This window comes from Acipenser ruthenus, chromosome 30 (assembly GCF_902713425.1).
Source record: "Acipenser ruthenus chromosome 30, fAciRut3.2 maternal haplotype, whole genome shotgun sequence".
NCBI lineage: Eukaryota > Metazoa > Chordata > Actinopteri > Acipenseriformes > Acipenseridae > Acipenser > Acipenser ruthenus.
Genome location: NC_081218.1, coordinates 4,389,281 through 4,406,756, shown reverse-complemented (window position 1 = coordinate 4,406,756; position 17,476 = coordinate 4,389,281). Strand labels below are relative to the sequence as shown.

Below are 17,476 nucleotides of genomic sequence, written 5' to 3'. Positions count from 1 at the left end.
TAAACCATGCAAATGACAATTAAAGTATATTTATATGGAGTAAGCAAGGACCTAGTTACTGAAGGAATATTTAACACATTGATCAGTGTAACTGCATCAGGTAGGGTGTAGTTTGGTTTGGATTTCATATATTTTTTTGTATTATCCTCACATTCTAGGTGCTGCAACACTTGCGTCCCAAGCTGTTATATAAGCACCCCCAGTAGGATATGGGTGGTCTCTCAGTCTTATTTATTTAAAAGATATTCTGAAGTTACTAACGGCTACCTTTACCAGCACAGGGTCTCCGCAGTCCCATTGTTAATGTAAATATTTAGTTTTGTTTATGGTTTGTGAGAGAAGGTTTTATCACTCCTGTAAGCTGTAGGAACAGTTTGTGAAGCAGGCTGTGCAGCCTTGAGACAAGTGCTCAAAACGCTGACCCAAAATGACAGCGTGTGGACGTCTAAAGAGAGTTCCATGAGAGAGACAGCTCACTTAGTGAGCACAAAGCTCTTGGGTAAATGAGACTCTTAACCTGACAGGCAGCTTTCTTTAATAGTTCTTGGAAAATAAATATTTAACATTTTATGGAAACTACGAGCAGCAGTAGTTATATAACAGTTTTAAATGAAAGAACAGAGTTGATTATTGAGTAGAAACTGATTCATCACCAGGTCCATATAACGAGTCAGACAGTAATTTAGAAGCTACAAAAAATCTTAACTGGCAGTTACAGTGCTTACAGTGGGTTCAATCTTATAGCGTTAATTACAAGATGTGGGTAATTTATCCAGAAAATCACCTAACCAGACTGCTTCCACTGTGCTCTCATCCAGCTGTATGTCATCCTTTGTGATGCAAACCTGTCATAGGTCAGGATAAAACCCTTTTCAACAAGGAAAAAAGAAAAGAAAGTAGACATGTTAAATATTTTCATTGCTGTTTTATGTTTTAGTTAATTTCTCAATAAAAGTGCATAAATCTAAGCATTTTTTCCCACACATATTTGTTGGCATCAGCAAATTTATTTATTTGTCTTTATACTGATCTGATTTTAATTGTGAGCTGGTCTTTATACTGCTCTTAATTGTGAAGTGGTCTTTATACTGATCTTGTATCTTGCTGTGTGTAAATTTCTCCACCGCTGGTGTGTTTCTGAAAGCTTCACAACCAGCACGAGTATAAACACATGGTGATTACATCAGGTACTAGAGCCACCTGCAAACAATGGACCCCTCGCAAACCTTGACATTTTAAAAACTATTTTGTGCTGTGCTAATTACATTACCTAGCAACAACAGCTGTGGATTTGACTAAATATTTTTTTTTAGTTTTCCATGTTTTTTTTGTACTAATTTCTTATTTCTTATTTTGTTCTGGCACTGCTTCTGTGACAGGTCTACTGTATACAGTACATGGACAGTGTTTTCATTTCAATCAAGTCGCAAAGTGAATGTCAAACTACCAAACGATATACCCAGTTAAAAAATAAAACAGCCTCGGAAAATATGGTCAAATTTGTCTGCTAATTTGAATTCATTACTATCAATTAGTATGATCAAAAATTCTTTAAGGGAACTTTAAAATGTTCATGTGTCTCTCTGTACATTTTTTGGTAACACTTTATATTAAGGTGCTGCTTATTAATGTTTTATAAATATATAATAGATACTTAATAACTATGTTATAGAGTGTTAATAAAGCATTATAGTTTATAACCATGCAATAGCCATAGACGAAATTACGTTTAAACACCCCAAAGTAGAATATGTGGCTAGAAATTGGTAATATTTGCTATTGCATGATTATAAACCATCTATAATGCTTTATTAACACTCATAACATAGTTATTAAGCATATATTATATATTTTTAAAATATTAATAAGCAGCTCCTTAAAATAAAGTGTTACCTATTTTTCCATATATCTGGAAAACCGCTTATCCATTTGTGATGAAACCTGGTTATCAATAGAAATAAGTTACTGAGAGTATTCTATTCTGTGGATATATATGGAGGTCTGTGTCTATGTGTCACAATTACCTTTTTACACGTATCTTGAGAACACAAGAAGTTATTGCACTCAAAAAAATAAGTCATTTTAATATACATTACCCTGATACTAAAAGCCCATTTCAATACCCAATGACATCTAGGTCCTGAATACCACTTATCCATATTGTCATCAAAAAATTCATTGCAATTTCTTATTCTATACTATTCTGTACATAGTGTTGATATACATCACGGTCGTCAACTTGTTCATCACACTGAGAGCTCGGATTTTTTAATTGAATTGTTGAACCAAATGTCTTGAATCAAATACAATGCCATTAATAAAGGCAACCTTCTACCTTGACTGTATCATAGCATGGATAGTAATAATATGTGTTAGTGGTTTAGGAGATATTGCAAACCGCTGACTGCTGGTGTAATGCTGTTAGTGAGTTGGGGGTGGTTGGCGTTTTTTAATTTTTCTTTCTTGCTAACTGGTCCTTCGAGAGAGCGCTGGGATAGGTTTGTGTGAGAAACTGGATTTCTGTTTCTTTGTACGTAGCAGCTATGCACACCTGCTGACATGAGGGTAACAGCGTTTTAACACACAGTGCCAGCTTTTATTGTATAACACAAAACTAAAAACAAACAAACAAAAAAACAATATAAATGCCACCATGTAAATGATCTTGCAGTTATACAGTTAGGGCTAGATGGAGTTTCTTCCAGACACAATTGCTTATAAATATGTTTTAATTGGTCATTTATATATATATATATATATATATATATATATATATATATATATATATATATATATATATATATATATATATATATATATATATACTTGATTACATTGGGGTGCTTGAATCTAAGCCAACATTACACTTGTGTGTTTGAAGAGTCTAAGCTTAGTCAACCAGATTAATAATGAATGCGCTTGACTGGCGATTCCATGAGGTTAATAGCATAAAATCTGCTTTACTTTAAGAACATGGACTTGAGAATGCGCTTACATGTATCCCAGATTATTTTAATTCTAAAATATGGAATTGAAAGTAATTGTAGCTTACAAAATACTTCCATTAATCGTACCCGTTTTGCACTTCCATTAGCTACATAGGTCTCAAATGTGCAGTTTTGAAAGAAACACATGCTATAGCAAACATGCCTTTACATTTTAAACATCTGGTACTACACTAAGTTCTCAGTTTGCTTATCTTGTCTTCCAGGAAGTCTGTTTTACTTCCTTGTTCATTACACCCCAGAAGTATCTTCTGGGTCAAAGCATGTTACTGGCTGAAAGCAACAGGCTAAGCGGCTGATTGGCTATTGAGAGGAAAGAAGCCAGTGCCCCTCCCCTCCAGGTGACATGACCCAGGAAGTGCAAGACAGTCTAAAAGCATGCCTTGCAAACGGCGATTTCTTTAACCCAGTGTAATAGCAGATATCATATTCTTTAAATTAACATACTTAAAACAAGTGTTTCGTTCAAAACTGCACATTTGGAAGAGAAAATGTATGGAACTGTTTTGTTAGCTATAGTTACTTTAAAGGCTAGGTAGCTTTTATTTATTTACGTTTCATCTGTCTCTTCCCTTTTTATGGTTTGCAACTATTTTGAGTGGTTCGGGTGTAATTAATGGGAATCTCAGCCTATTCACAGCCAATAACTGCAAACATCAGAAATACTGTAAAGTGACATCTGAAGCTGTAATAGTTTTCTAAATTTGCTGATAAATTACCATCTTTTTCATCTTCTCGATCAGATCAGACTGATGAAATATATTCAGAACACATTCCTGATGTAAAAGAAGTATCTTAGAAGAAAGGCAATCGGCAAAACAAGTAACTGTGTGTGTTTATTGTGCCCCCTGCAGGTCACCCCTCGTGCCTGCAGTTCACAGTGAACATGACGGCGGCTGTGCGGACGTACCGCTGGCAGTGCATCGAGTGCAAGTCCTGCAGCCTGTGCGGCACCTCCGAGAACGACGTGAGTAACACACACCACACTACCATTCACAAACCCACGCTCCACCTCCTCCGAGAACGACGTGAGTAACACACACCACACTACCATTCACAAACCCACGCTCCACCTCCTCCGAGAACGACGTGAGTAACACACACCACACTACCATTCACAAACCCACGCTCCACCTCCTCCGAGAACAACGTGTGTAACACAGCACACACCACACTACCATTCACAAACCCACGCTCCACCTCCTCCGAGAACGACGTGAGTAACACACACCACACTACCATTCACAAACCCACGCTCCACCTCCTCCGAGAACGACGTGAGTAACACACACCACACTACCATTCACAAACCCACGCTCCACCTCCTCCGAGAACGACGTGAGTAACACAGCGCACACCACACTACCATTCACAAACCCACGCTCCACCTCCTCCGAGATCACTATGAGTAACACAGCACACACCACACTACCATTCACAAACCCACGCTCCACCTCCTCCGAGAACGACGTGAGTAACACACACCACACTACCATTCACAAACCCACGCTCCACCTCCTCTGAGAACGACGTGAGTAACACACACCACACTACCATTCACAAACCCACGCTCCACCTCCTCCGAGAACGACATGAGTAACACAGCACACACCACACTACCATTCACAAACCCACGCTCCACCTCCTCCGAGAACGACGTGAGTAACACAGCGCACACCACACTACCATTCACAAACCCACGCTCCACCTCCTCCAAGAACGACATGAGTAACACAGCGCACACCACACTACCATTCACAAACCCACGCTCCACCTCCTCCAAGAACGACATGAGTAACACACACCACACTACCATTCACAAACCCACGCTCCACCTCCTCCGAGATCACTATGAGTAACACACACCACACTACCATTCACAAACCCACGCTCCACCTCCTCCGAGATCACTATGAGTAACACAGCACACACCACACTACCATTCACAAACCCACGCTCCACCTCCTCCGAGAACGACGTGAGTAACACACACCACACTACCATTCACAAACCCACGCTCCACCTCCTCCGAGAACGACGTGAGTAACACACACCACACTACCATTCACAAACCCACGCTCCACCTCCTCCGAGAACGACGTGAGTAACACAGCACACACCACACTACCATTCACAAACCCACGCTCCACCTCCTCCAAGAACGACGTGAGTAACACAGCACACTACCATTCACAAACCCACGCTCCACCTCCTCCGAGAACGACGTGAGTAACACACACCACACTACCATTCACAAACCCACGCTCCACCTCCTCCGAGATCACTATGAGTAACACAGCACACACCACACTACCATTCACAAACCCACGCTCCACCTCCTCCGAGAACAACGTGAGTAACACACACCACACTACCATTCACAAACCCACGCTCCACCTCCTCCGAGAACGACGTGAGTAACACACACCACACTACCATTCACAAACCCACGCTCCACCTCCTCCGAGAACGACGTGAGTAACACACACCACACTACCATTCACAAACCCACGCTCCACCTCCTCCGAGAACAACGTGTGTAACACAGCACACACCACACTACCATTCACAAACCCACGCTCCACCTCCTCCGAGAACGACATGAGTAACACACACCACACTACCATTCACAAACCCACGCTCCACCTCCTCCGAGAACGACGTGAGTAACACACACCACACTACCATTCACAAACCCACGCTCCACCTCCTCCGAGAACGACATGAGTAACACAGCACACACCACACTACCATTCACAAACCCACGCTCCACCTCCTCCGAGAACGACATGAGTAACACACACCACACTACCATTCACAAACCCACGCTCCACCTCCTCCGAGAACGACGTGAGTAACACAGCACACACCACACTACCATTCACAAACCCACGCTCCACCTCCTCCGAGAACGACGTGAGTAACACAGCGCACACCACACTACCATTCACAAACCCACGCTCCACCTCCTCCGAGATCACTATGAGTAACACACACCACACTACCATTCACAAACCCACACTCCACCTCCTCCGAGAACGACGTGAGTAACACACACCACACTACCATTCAGAAACCCACGCTCCACCTCCTCCGAGACCGACGTGAGTAACACACACCACACTACCATTCACAAACCCACACTCCACCTCCTCCGAGATCACTATGAGTAACACAGCACACACCACACTACCATTCACAAACCCACGCTCCACCTCCTCCGAGAACGACGTGAGTAACACACACCACACTACCATTCACAAACCCACGCTCCATCTCCTCCGAGAACGACATGAGTAACACACACCACACTACCATTCACAAACCCACGCTCCACCTCCTCCGAGAACGACGTGAGTAACACACACCACACTACCATTCACAAACCCACGCTCCACCTCCTCCGAGAACGACGTGAGTAACACAGCGCACACCACACTACCATTCACAAACCCACGCTCCACCTCCTCCGAGAACGACGTGAGTAACACACACCACATTACCATTCACAAACCCACGCTCCACCTCCTCCGAGAACGACGTGAGTAACACACACCACACTACCATTCACAAACCCACGCTCCACCTCCTCCGAGAACGACGTGAGTAACACACACCACACTACCATTCACAAACCCACGCTCCACCTCCTCCGAGAACGACGTGAGTAACACACACCACACTACCATTCACAAACCCACGCTCCACCTCCTCCGAGAACGACGTGAGTAACACACACCACACTACCATTCACAAACCCACGCTCCACCTCCTCCGAGAACGACGTGAGTAACACACACCACACTACCATTCACAAACCCACGCTCCACCTCCTCCGAGAACGACGTGAGTAACACAGCGCACACCACACTACCATTCACAAACCCACGCTCCACCTCCTCCGAGAACGACATGAGTAACACACACCACACTACCATTCACAAACCCACGCTCCACCTCCTCCGAGAACGACATGAGTAACACACACCACACTACCATTCACAAACCCCCCCCCCCCCCACACAGGAACAGATTGCAGCGTCACATCCCTTATTATACCTTCAGTCACACCCCCATGCGATAGCTAGTTCAATCACATCTCCTCCAATCCATGACTAAAACTTCGCGTAACGCATTAGGGCAATGACTTTGGGCATTGTGACTCCGCCCCCTTCATGGATGGCTGGCTTCCGACTGACCCTGGAATGAACTGTCCAGTACGAGGCACACTGTTCCTGTTATACAGCGCCCTTACAGGTTGGGAGGGAGATTGTTGACTAGGAATCATTCGCTCTCTGTCACAGACACCCATGTTTGGTTTTTTTCAGATTTCTTTGAACAGGTCAGCTGCCCTCACCTAGATGTTGGACATGGAATGATTTGCCATTGTTAGAAGACACTGGGGCCATATTTTCAAAGTGCTTCCTCCGTTCTTTAATTAATTAAGGAGAAAAAAAATCATCTTACTGTCATGTTACAAAGTGAGAAACAAAAGCGATGTAGAGAACGTGCATTGTATCACTTAGCTGTTTGGCTCTATAGCAGTTTTGTAAAATAATAGGAGCTAGTCACAGGCTGGAGTAAATGCTTTAAAAATATTGACGACAGTTTTTCGTTTAGTATATGCAAAAATACAAAGCAGTATGTAATTCAATATGATAACGTAACATTGTTCAGCAGGTTTCGTTAGACTTTATGAAGCAAAATGAGTTGCTTCTACAGGGCGATGCAAAGCTTTTGTCCATAGCGGTATGTATCACATATGTGTGTTTCTGCTTGTGCTGGTATTACACAGTGTGAAGGAGGGGTATGAGCTGAGCCTTGTCATTGTGTGCAGGATCAGCTGCTGTTCTGTGATGACTGTGACCGAGGATACCACATGTACTGCCTAAGCCCCCCCATGGCTGAGCCCCCGGAAGGTGAGTGCTTCGGGAGAGTTTGTCATCTTCACCGAGACAAATAGAAGGGCATTGATACAAAACATCAAAGTGAGAAAAAGAAGAAGCAGTTAGGAACGGAGCAAGAGGTACACTAATACACTGACGTCATAAAACGATACATACCTCAGCCACAGCGCGAGATGTATCATCATACATGTGATGGTCATGAGGGGCTTGTATGAGAAGATCAAAAGATCCTTCAATGTGGGACTCTTATTAAAAAACTACCCCTAAATATAATAGTAAGAGTATTCATACCAACTATGAAACACACCACCAGCTGGACTGCAATGACCTATGTTGCAATCCAAGGAAATTAAAACATGATTTAAGATAATCGTTTATCATTTTTAAGTGCATAGGCAACTGAAAATGTCATTCTCATCCCTATAACCTTATACGACCATCAAATTCTTTGGAGGGTGAACAAACAAGACCAGATTTAAATACCTGATATTAAAATGGAATCTTAAAAAGAAGATTTTTACAAATGATTTTGATTTAAAAATAGTCAATTAAACTGAATTGGAATAAGCTTTGACCTCTGGACCCCCAGTGCATTCATCCTCAAGTGGGACTGGCCCACCAGACCAGAATAGGGAATTAGAGGAGGCTTCATTGTACAATCAAATTAAATAAAGGCTTTTATTATTGACAAAGATATAGTGGAGACTTATACCAGACTTTACACTTACCGATTTGTGACGACGGTATAAACATTAATGAGTACATAAGAACTTACCAAGATTTACTAACAAAAGGAAGCCATTCTGCCCATCTAAGCTCATCCAGTTCCTAGTAGCTGATTGATCTCAGAACTTTGTCAAGCCCGGTCTTAAAGGATCCAAGTGATTCTGCCTCAACTACATAACTAGGCAGCCCATTCCATCCCCTTACCACTCTCTGTGTGAAGAAGTGTCTTCTTCCCTCTCTCCTGAGTCTATCGCCACTTAATTTCCAATGGTCTCCTCTTGTCCTGGTTTCTGTATTGCACTTAAATTATTAGTTTGGGTTAACTATATCAACTTCTTTGAAGAGATGTTAAAGACTTCAATCATGTCCCTCCTGATTCTTCTTTGTTCCAGGCTAAGAGATTCATTTCTTTCATCTCATCTTCGTAGCTCAGTCCTTTTATCCTGGGATTAGTCTGGTTGCTCTTCTTTACTGTCTCCAGGGCCACAATGCCCCTTTGGTGATGTGGTTGAACAGTATTGGACTCTTTCTGGTATCTGTCTGTCTGTACATTGTCCATCTGTAAGTCAGGCTTACATTTATCTGAAGCCTTGTTTTGGGGAGTATCAGATTATTCTGGTGGTGTCTCTCTGTAAGTCCGTCCGTCTGGCTGTCAGATTTTTACGTGCATCTTCAGAGCACAAGTTATTCTTCATACTAAAGCAGTCATTTTATTATACCATGATACTAACATCTCATTCACTTACCTAATGACATCTAGGTCTTACCACTTACCCAAGATGTATTATTCATTGGCTTTTCTTATTCTATATTATTCTGTACACACTGTTGCTATATGTCATGGTCTTGGATTCACAGCCATGGCGAGCGGGGGGTGGATGTTAATGACATACTTACTCACTTGTATCTTTTGCCTGCTTGTAGGGAGCTGGAGTTGCCACCTCTGTCTGCGGCAACTGAAGGAGAAGGCATCGGCTTACATCACCCTGACTTAAGCCCCGCCCACACCGCATCACTGGCACCAGACACGCCTCTCCTGCTGGTTTTGCTGGGTCTTTTTAAACAAACAAACATTCTAAAAGGTTATTCACATTCCAGAATTGCAAGACAGAGGTACAGATTTACTGATGTTCCAGAGGAAAGTTTGCAGGCCTTTTAATAAACACAAACGAGTCACAGAAGTGTTATTCCAAGCGTGCTAGAGATGAAACACTGAACTTTGTGCAAACTTTCACTGGAGTAACGGAAATCTGGTCTAGTGAGGGCCGTATTCAAAAAGCATGAATAGGCTGGTAAATGCATGGAACATTTTAGGTTAATGCAACGTACTTATTATCCATGCACTACTGCTTTGTGAATACAGCTCTGTACACTTCCAGAGTGTTTTTTCCATTTAAAAAAATAAAACATTTCTCAGCATTGGAACAATTTGTAGATATAAGTTCAGTTGTCTTGGCATTGGTTTCTCGTAGCCATACCCAGAGAATCCTGTTGTGTCTTTCACTGCTTTCACAGGCTCTGTTTAGCCGTTAGCCTGGCCTGTCTTATCCAATTTAACATTAGTCAGTCCAAGATTAGAGCTAATCAGGGTCTGTGAAACCAGTCTTTGTAAAAAGTTGAAAGCTGGCATCCCAGACTTTTTTTTGTAATCCTCAGATATAACCACTAGGCTTTTTGTCTTTCTGTCCCTAAAACACATGTGTACAAATTCCTCTTCTTCATTTTTTACGTCTACTATTAAACAGACTGTATATTTGCTGAGAAGAAAAAAAACCCTACACCAATCATTATGGATGTGCAGTCACACCCTTTAAAGTGGTAACTGGTTATCTTTGATTCTGATGGGAATCTATGGGAATCCCAATAATCTCCTATCTTTGAATAGTCCCCTCACCCTGTTTCCCGCACATACTGCCCCTTCAAACTCATACACTCTTGCACAAACCAAGTGATGTTAGATGCAGGAAGTTTTGCAAATTGATGACATTTTAGTGGTGCTGGACATGTATGTCAGAAAGGGTTACGTTTAAAAAACTGAAAGATCAAACATTACTGGAAAAACACCCCTGAGTAACTAGCTTCAAGTGGCATTGTTATTTTCTCCTTTACGTTTCCAGTACTATTTTATTTTTTATTATTCTGAGCGGTTCTGGGTTCTGTTGCTCTTATTGAGTATTATATATTTGTTTCCCTAAATCTGCCTTTACTTATTTTCAAGTTGAAAAGTCACACTGTCATTTGAATGGAATGAGAATGGCTGTTCAGTCCTGGCACTTAGGATTCTCCAGACAAGCCAGAGTAAACGTTTATAGAGAAAAATGGTCATAACATTTGAAGCAACAGAACACAGAACTGCTCACAATGATTGCAAACGCCATCAAATAGAAATGTACACATGCCGTTAAGCTGACAATTGAAGCTACTTTAAGCTTTTCAATTCTAGATGAGCTGAATTTCACAGATGATAATAACATGCGCATCAGAAATATTCTCAGATCTTATCTTTAGTAGTCTCTAGGGAGTCTCTATTATTTGATCAACCACAAACCAGTCAGTTAAAATCACAGCTGGATTTTTTTTAAAGAGAATTTTGTAAAATACTTGTTGTTATTATTAATTTAGATCTATTTTAAAAAATCTCTACAAATAATGCATAGGTGATGTGTATAAATAACAAATGGGGAAAGATTGACACATGTTATTAATAAAGTCCTGAGTTTATTACCGTAAAAAATTGTGTATAAATCGCACCAGTGTATAAGTCGCCCCCCTACAGTACTTCCCGCACAGCTTGTTATTGTTGCATTGCACACAGAGAACCATTATATTATCCTCCTTGAAATTCAGTGCCTGTGTTTAATACAGAGCTTTCAGGAAGATGATTAATTTAGAACTGAATTTCCAAGGTAACCAGTAACACCTTAAGGAGCAGTGTTCGGATTTGTGCACATTCCTGGCTGTCATAGCTAGTATTATAATCAGTATTATCTGTCTATGTACTCTAGTACAGCATTATATAGTCAATATTGCAGTGCTGAGAAGTGGGGTTGAAATTGATGTGCTGTAAATGTATGTCTGAACTTAATTACGCTCTGTTTTAAAAACAGAGTTCATTTCTGTATGTTGCTTTGCATGTTGTTACTAAAGAAGAAAAGCACACTTAATTTGCAATAATTTATTTATAACACACCCAAGATTTTTGTACCTTTTTTATTTTTTATTATAAAATGTAAATTATAAAATGATCTTGAGAAAAAAAAAGAGAAAGTTTACATGGCCTGCCAGTACAGTATGCTCGCTGCAAGCTGGTGAAGAATATTTGTTTTGTACAGGTCAAGGTTTAAGCTAGCTTGCAGTTAGCTTGCAAGCCTATAAGAGATTATTTTCGTGTGTGCTTCGCGTGCTGTTCTGAGGAATGAAGGGAAGCGTGCATTGAGTGCTGGCCAGAACCACACCATCCTTGTGTTTCAGATCTCTGAGACATATGGTCCCTTTACACGTTCTCAGAAAGTAGGGTGGACCAAGGTATTCTGGCATTCCAACTGGTCCCTGAGGTATAAAAACACCCCTATTCACAATGGTTTATCCAAAGGAGGGCAGTGGCTGGCTCTTGCTGGCTCACTGACCTCCACAATGCAGCTCTCTTGATGTAAAAATGAAGGCTGGACATTCAGTAGTTTTAATGAACAGAAAAATACTGAAGCGGTGTGCAGTCAAGTTAAACATTTTGGATTTGTTTGCTTTGAATGGCTCTTTCAGTTAACAAGGCTGGACAGTTTTGGTTTTCCCCAATTAAAAACAACATTTGGAAGTTGCTGTTTTCATTACATGCCAGAATATCTTGGTCTGAATGTTTTTTGATCAGGCACTTAAAGGAGGCAGCTATAGGAGAGATGCCAGGGCTCGTTAGAGGGACGGCAGTTTGTAAGACGTGGTCTCTTAATTATCTAGGGTTTATTAATATTCAAAGTGTTCATGTTAGAGTTTGATCTTCTATTTTGTTTTGGTTAAAGCCAATTCTAAAAGCTGGAAAGGGAGAGGGGTGTAGCTTGACACTTGGTTTATCAATCATATTTAGTTACCATACAGCGAATTTCCAGGCCACTTAATGTTACTTAATGAAAGCATACTATTAGAAAGCTTATGAAGTTGCTGTTCAAAATTGAACTGTTACAAATATAAAGTAGAATAGCGTACTGAACAACGCAATATGTGTGTTTACAGCTTTCATTTGTTTTTATATTAAAACGTGTTGCACGTTTAGTGTAGACTGCATTGCATATAGAATAAAAAATACGAATCAGCACCTACTACTATATTTTGCATTTCACAGCAAAAGAGGAATATTTGTTGTATTTGTTAGAGTTAGGGTTTGAACAATAGGATTCTATTCATTTGGGTTATAGATAGGCTGAGGGGTAGGGTTAGGGTTAGAGATAGAGTTAGGGTTAGTGTTTGCATGTTAGGGTTAGGGTTAGGGTTAGGGATAGGGTTAGTGTTTGCATGTTAGGGTTGGAGTTAGGGTTAGGGTTTGCATGTTAGTGTTAGGGATAGAGTTAGGGTTAGGGTTAGGGATAGGGTTAGTGTTTGCATGTTAGGGTTGGAGTTAGGGTTAGGGTTAGGGTTTACATGTTAGTGTTAGGGATAGAGTTAGGGTTAGGGTTAGGGATAGGGTTAGTGTTTGCATGTTAGGGTTGGAGTTAGGGTTTTGTGCTGGATTAGGGAGTGTGCATTAAGGTTAGAGTTAGAGTTCTGTGCATTAGGGTTAGGGGTTAGGGTTAGGGTTGTGTGCATTAGGGTTAGGATTTGCTTATTATGGATAGGGTTAGGGTTAGGGTTAGGGTTGTGTACATTAGGGTTAGGATTTGCTTATTATGGATAGGGTTAGGGTTAGGGTTGTGTGCATTAGGGTTAGGATTTGCTTATTATGGATAGGGTTAGGGTTAATGGCGTTTTCTAGGTTATTGGTGAACTCCTGATAAACTGTGTATTGTCAGAATTTTTCCTCAGTCTATTTGCAGTGACATTAAAAGGACTGTATGTGGTTATCTGTATGGTACCTACATGATATATATAAACTATATGTGACAATTAACCCGTTTGCACTGATTTTCACATGTGGGTATTATAACATTCACAGGTCTAATGAGGTATATTTGATAGCCTTTACTTTTAAAGGGGTCAAATGCCATATTAATGTGATTGTATTACCTTACCGTCTGACCTTTGAGGATCTCTGCAATCATTTGGTTTGTTTTTCTTGTTTCTCCAATGCTTAGTTCTATTCATATTTCCTTATATCTGTTTAAACTGCAGTCTGGTGTTGCTGTAAAATCCAAAATATCCATGGTGTTTGATATCATCATTCCAGAGTTGTGTGGCTGCTTTCTGGATGAGGCCATCAAAGACCAAAGACACCTAACAGAATTCAGCTGAACGTTGATCTCTATTCAATATTGGAGAAATAGAAATACTCTGAATGGTAGCAAACATCATGAGAAGGTAACAGTATTAAATATCTGCGTATGCTACCAGCAGATACTACGAAGGGTTAGCTGCTGCCCCTTTACAAGCACTAACTTTTCAAGACATTGAAAAAGACTTCTAGTCTAAATGTTTGTCGTGGAAAACTTTCTTTTAGTCTTTTTGAATTGAGCGCTTGAATGTTTAATAGTTCTGTATGATAGCTACAGTCCTTACTCGTTAGCAAAACCCCTTTACCATCCTGAGCTTTCTTATTTCATACCAAAGTGGCCAGACAAAGTGTTTTCCCATCACTGTTTTTCTATATGAAATGTCCTAACACACCTGTACGAATTGCCATTCATGAAAAAAAAACAAATGTAAATAGTATATTAGGCATTTTTTTTATTGGTATTGCTAAAATAATACCCAGTCTAGGCATACTGTTATTTATTCTCATGAGCTGAAAAGCTGCATATTTAATCACACAAAGGTTTTTACCAACAGTATTGTAGGGAGCTAGTTGCTAAAAACTTGCCAACGCAGTTGTTTTTTTGTTTTTTTTTTAAATCTCAGCATTGTTATTGATCATAATAAATATGTATCTATCAAAACTGGATTCAGATCCTGAGGTGATACTGATATAATTATGATCCTTAATTTTCCATAAAAGCCCCCCCCCCCCCCCCAACTGTAAATGCATCAAAACATTATGAATTGCACTACAATGTGATGCAATATACTGTAATGTAATAGGTGTTAGGGAAACTTACATTTAAGCTGTCATGTTTTGCACCACACATACCTCTCATCTTCTTGTCAACTGGGTCCTCCCTTATAAAAGTTCACCGCAGTAAATGTGCACAGTATTTCTGCAGTTCCCATGCTTTTCCTGTGATTATACTCTACATTTACCATAGTTTCCTGATCTTTAATATGCTGCACCATACCTCTCTGTGCTTTACAATGCTTTCACTTAGCTTTATTAAACTTCAGTATGCGTTTACTGTGGGAAACATTTTAAAGGTGAGCAACCACCCAGAATTATTACAAACAGCATGACAGAGTAAGGGGAATGTAAAAAAAGCTATTTCCATTTGAAACGCTAAACAGTTGAGCTTTGTAAAGAGGTCTTAGGGCACCTTCTCGTTCCCCATGTCTCTCTTGACGCAGCACAAGGAAGATGGTTAGTTCTCATGGTGTGTGTGTCTGAAGCACGTGGATCTGTGCATGCTGGCTTACTGTGTGTTATTCTATTATTCTAATTTGAAAGCTGGTGCTTCCCCAATCTCTCTCCCTTTTCTCAGTCTTTTTTTTAAGACTTTACACAGAGAGTACTTGGTATTAAAAGGTGCTGTAAAAATTGTGTGTACAAAAAAAATAACTTTATACTGTGGGACCTAAAAATATTCAAACATCATGTGTGGTGGTTTATGTAAAGTCTAGAGCGATATAGAAAGACATTGCAATGGAATCGAGTCCACGGTTAGTATGAACCCTTATTGACTGTTATTAGCAAAACAAATCAGCACTACTATCTGACCAGAAATGGTCAAGTTGAACACAGTGGATTCTTTGAAGGATCCACCCCTTAGCAGCCTGGCATGGCCTTGGGATTCTGTTTAACACATTTTCAAGGGGATGTCTTTCTGAAATAGCATTCCGAAAGTCTGTTGGAGTGCTGTTCTTCTAGTGTTAATGCATTGATTTATGATATAACAATGCATCGATTTATGATATAACAAGTTTCCAATATCTGTTTTCGGAGAGATACAGTTTAGTGAATAATAAAAATCATCCCCACATTTATTGTGTGTGCATTTTGGGGTGATTCCTGGCTTACGGCAGGAAAATCCTCATGAAGTGTTGCTGATGTCCTGGTATTATTGGAGCCCACGGTAGCGGTAATATTCAAACTCTGAGTGTGTGTCTGCTGATTGGAGGATTAGTATAAGAGGCAGTCCATTTCGCCGGATCGAGAAATCATGGATAGAAATAGCATGCCTTTTTCTATGCTGGTGATTGACTGCTGGCACATACTGTACCAACTCATTGCGGTTCCGAATGACTACTGTGAATTGTGTTTTGTACTAACTAAATCAAACCTGTTACCCACAGATACAGAACTACTGGACACTAAAACAGTAAATTACACTATTTGCATAGAAGAAAACTAAAATAAATATCTTCATAGTAAAATTCTTGCTGTTTAACTTCAGTAGTAATGCCACCCCCTATTAAGGCCACAGTTGGTTGGTCCCTGGACTGCCCTTAATATTGAGGTTGCACTGTATTCCCAAACACCCCAGAGTTCACAAAGTCCCGCAGCATTTCACGCTCCTCAGCTGATCTGGACTGCCTTGAGGTCTTGCTTTTCTATTTAGACCTTTGTGTTGAAACGCGATGCCTGTAACATACGCTTTCGTATTTAATCAATTCCGTTCTTTCCTCTGTGGTCTCCCGGTCGGTGCGGTCCGATCGGAGGACGCCTTGTTATTGTAAACGAGGTTCCTCTTGTATATTAGCGTGCTGTCTTCTTGCTTGCAATGTGTATGTTTTTTTTTGTTTGTTTGTTTGTTTCTTTTTGTAATCGTGTGTTGGAAAGTGAATCTGTTTAAGAGATCAAATCTCTTTAATTTGTCCTTAATGGAATGCTTTTAAATAACGAAGAAAAAAAAATGATAAGCATAATTATAATATGTAAAAACATTCAACTTTTAAGGTTAGGTTTAATGATTCTTTGTGTTCATTTCAGAGAAATAAAAGTTGCTCCCTTATTCTGCGTGTTGTTTTCTTCTTGTGTGTCTGAACTGCTTCATGATTATAAAGCTCTTTCTTCTGTTTTGTATTATAACACAGCATTCATCAATCAATCAATCAATCAATCAATCAATTATTATTCTTCTTATTATTATTATTTATTTCTTAGCAGACGCCCTTATCCAGGGCGACTTACAATTGTTACAAGATATCACATTATTTTTACATACAATTACCCATTTATACAGTTGAGTTTTTACTGGAGCAATCTAGGTAAAGTACCTTGCTCAGGGGTACAGCAGCAGTGTCCCCTACTGAGGATTGAACCCACGACCCTCCGGTCAAGAGTCCAGAGCCCTAACCACTACTCCATACTGCTGGCCCAATATTTATTTTATATAGCGCATTTCAAAGTGGACCACCATCACAGAGAGCTTTACAAGTTAGTGAGGAACAATGCATAATACATTAAATACAGTGAAATACAGGGCATAGTACATTAAATAAACAGTAAAAAACAATGCAAATACATAATGGATGCGTGTGTCATACAGAATCATACAAATAAGATGGAGTGAAAAACCTGAAATCGCAATTTAGACAACAGCTAATAAC

At 40.3% G+C, this 17,476-nt stretch overlaps 1 protein-coding gene across 3 annotated transcripts in view; it reads left to right on the top strand.

Annotated features, from left to right (window-relative positions):
* LOC117395420 (zinc finger protein neuro-d4-like) overlaps positions 1-16,878 on the top strand; it is an 87,940-nt gene extending 71,062 nt beyond the window's left edge. For all 3 annotated transcript variants that reach the window (XM_059004906.1, XM_059004907.1, XM_059004908.1), the window contains 3 exons: positions 3,860-3,972; positions 7,843-7,924; positions 9,563-16,878. In XM_059004906.1, coding sequence (XP_058860889.1) covers positions 3,860-3,972; positions 7,843-7,924; positions 9,563-9,633 — 266 coding nt within the window. In that variant the 3' untranslated portion in view covers positions 9,634-16,878. The remainder of the gene's footprint in view (positions 1-3,859; positions 3,973-7,842; positions 7,925-9,562) is intronic.
* Positions 16,879-17,476: the final 598 nt, after the last annotated feature.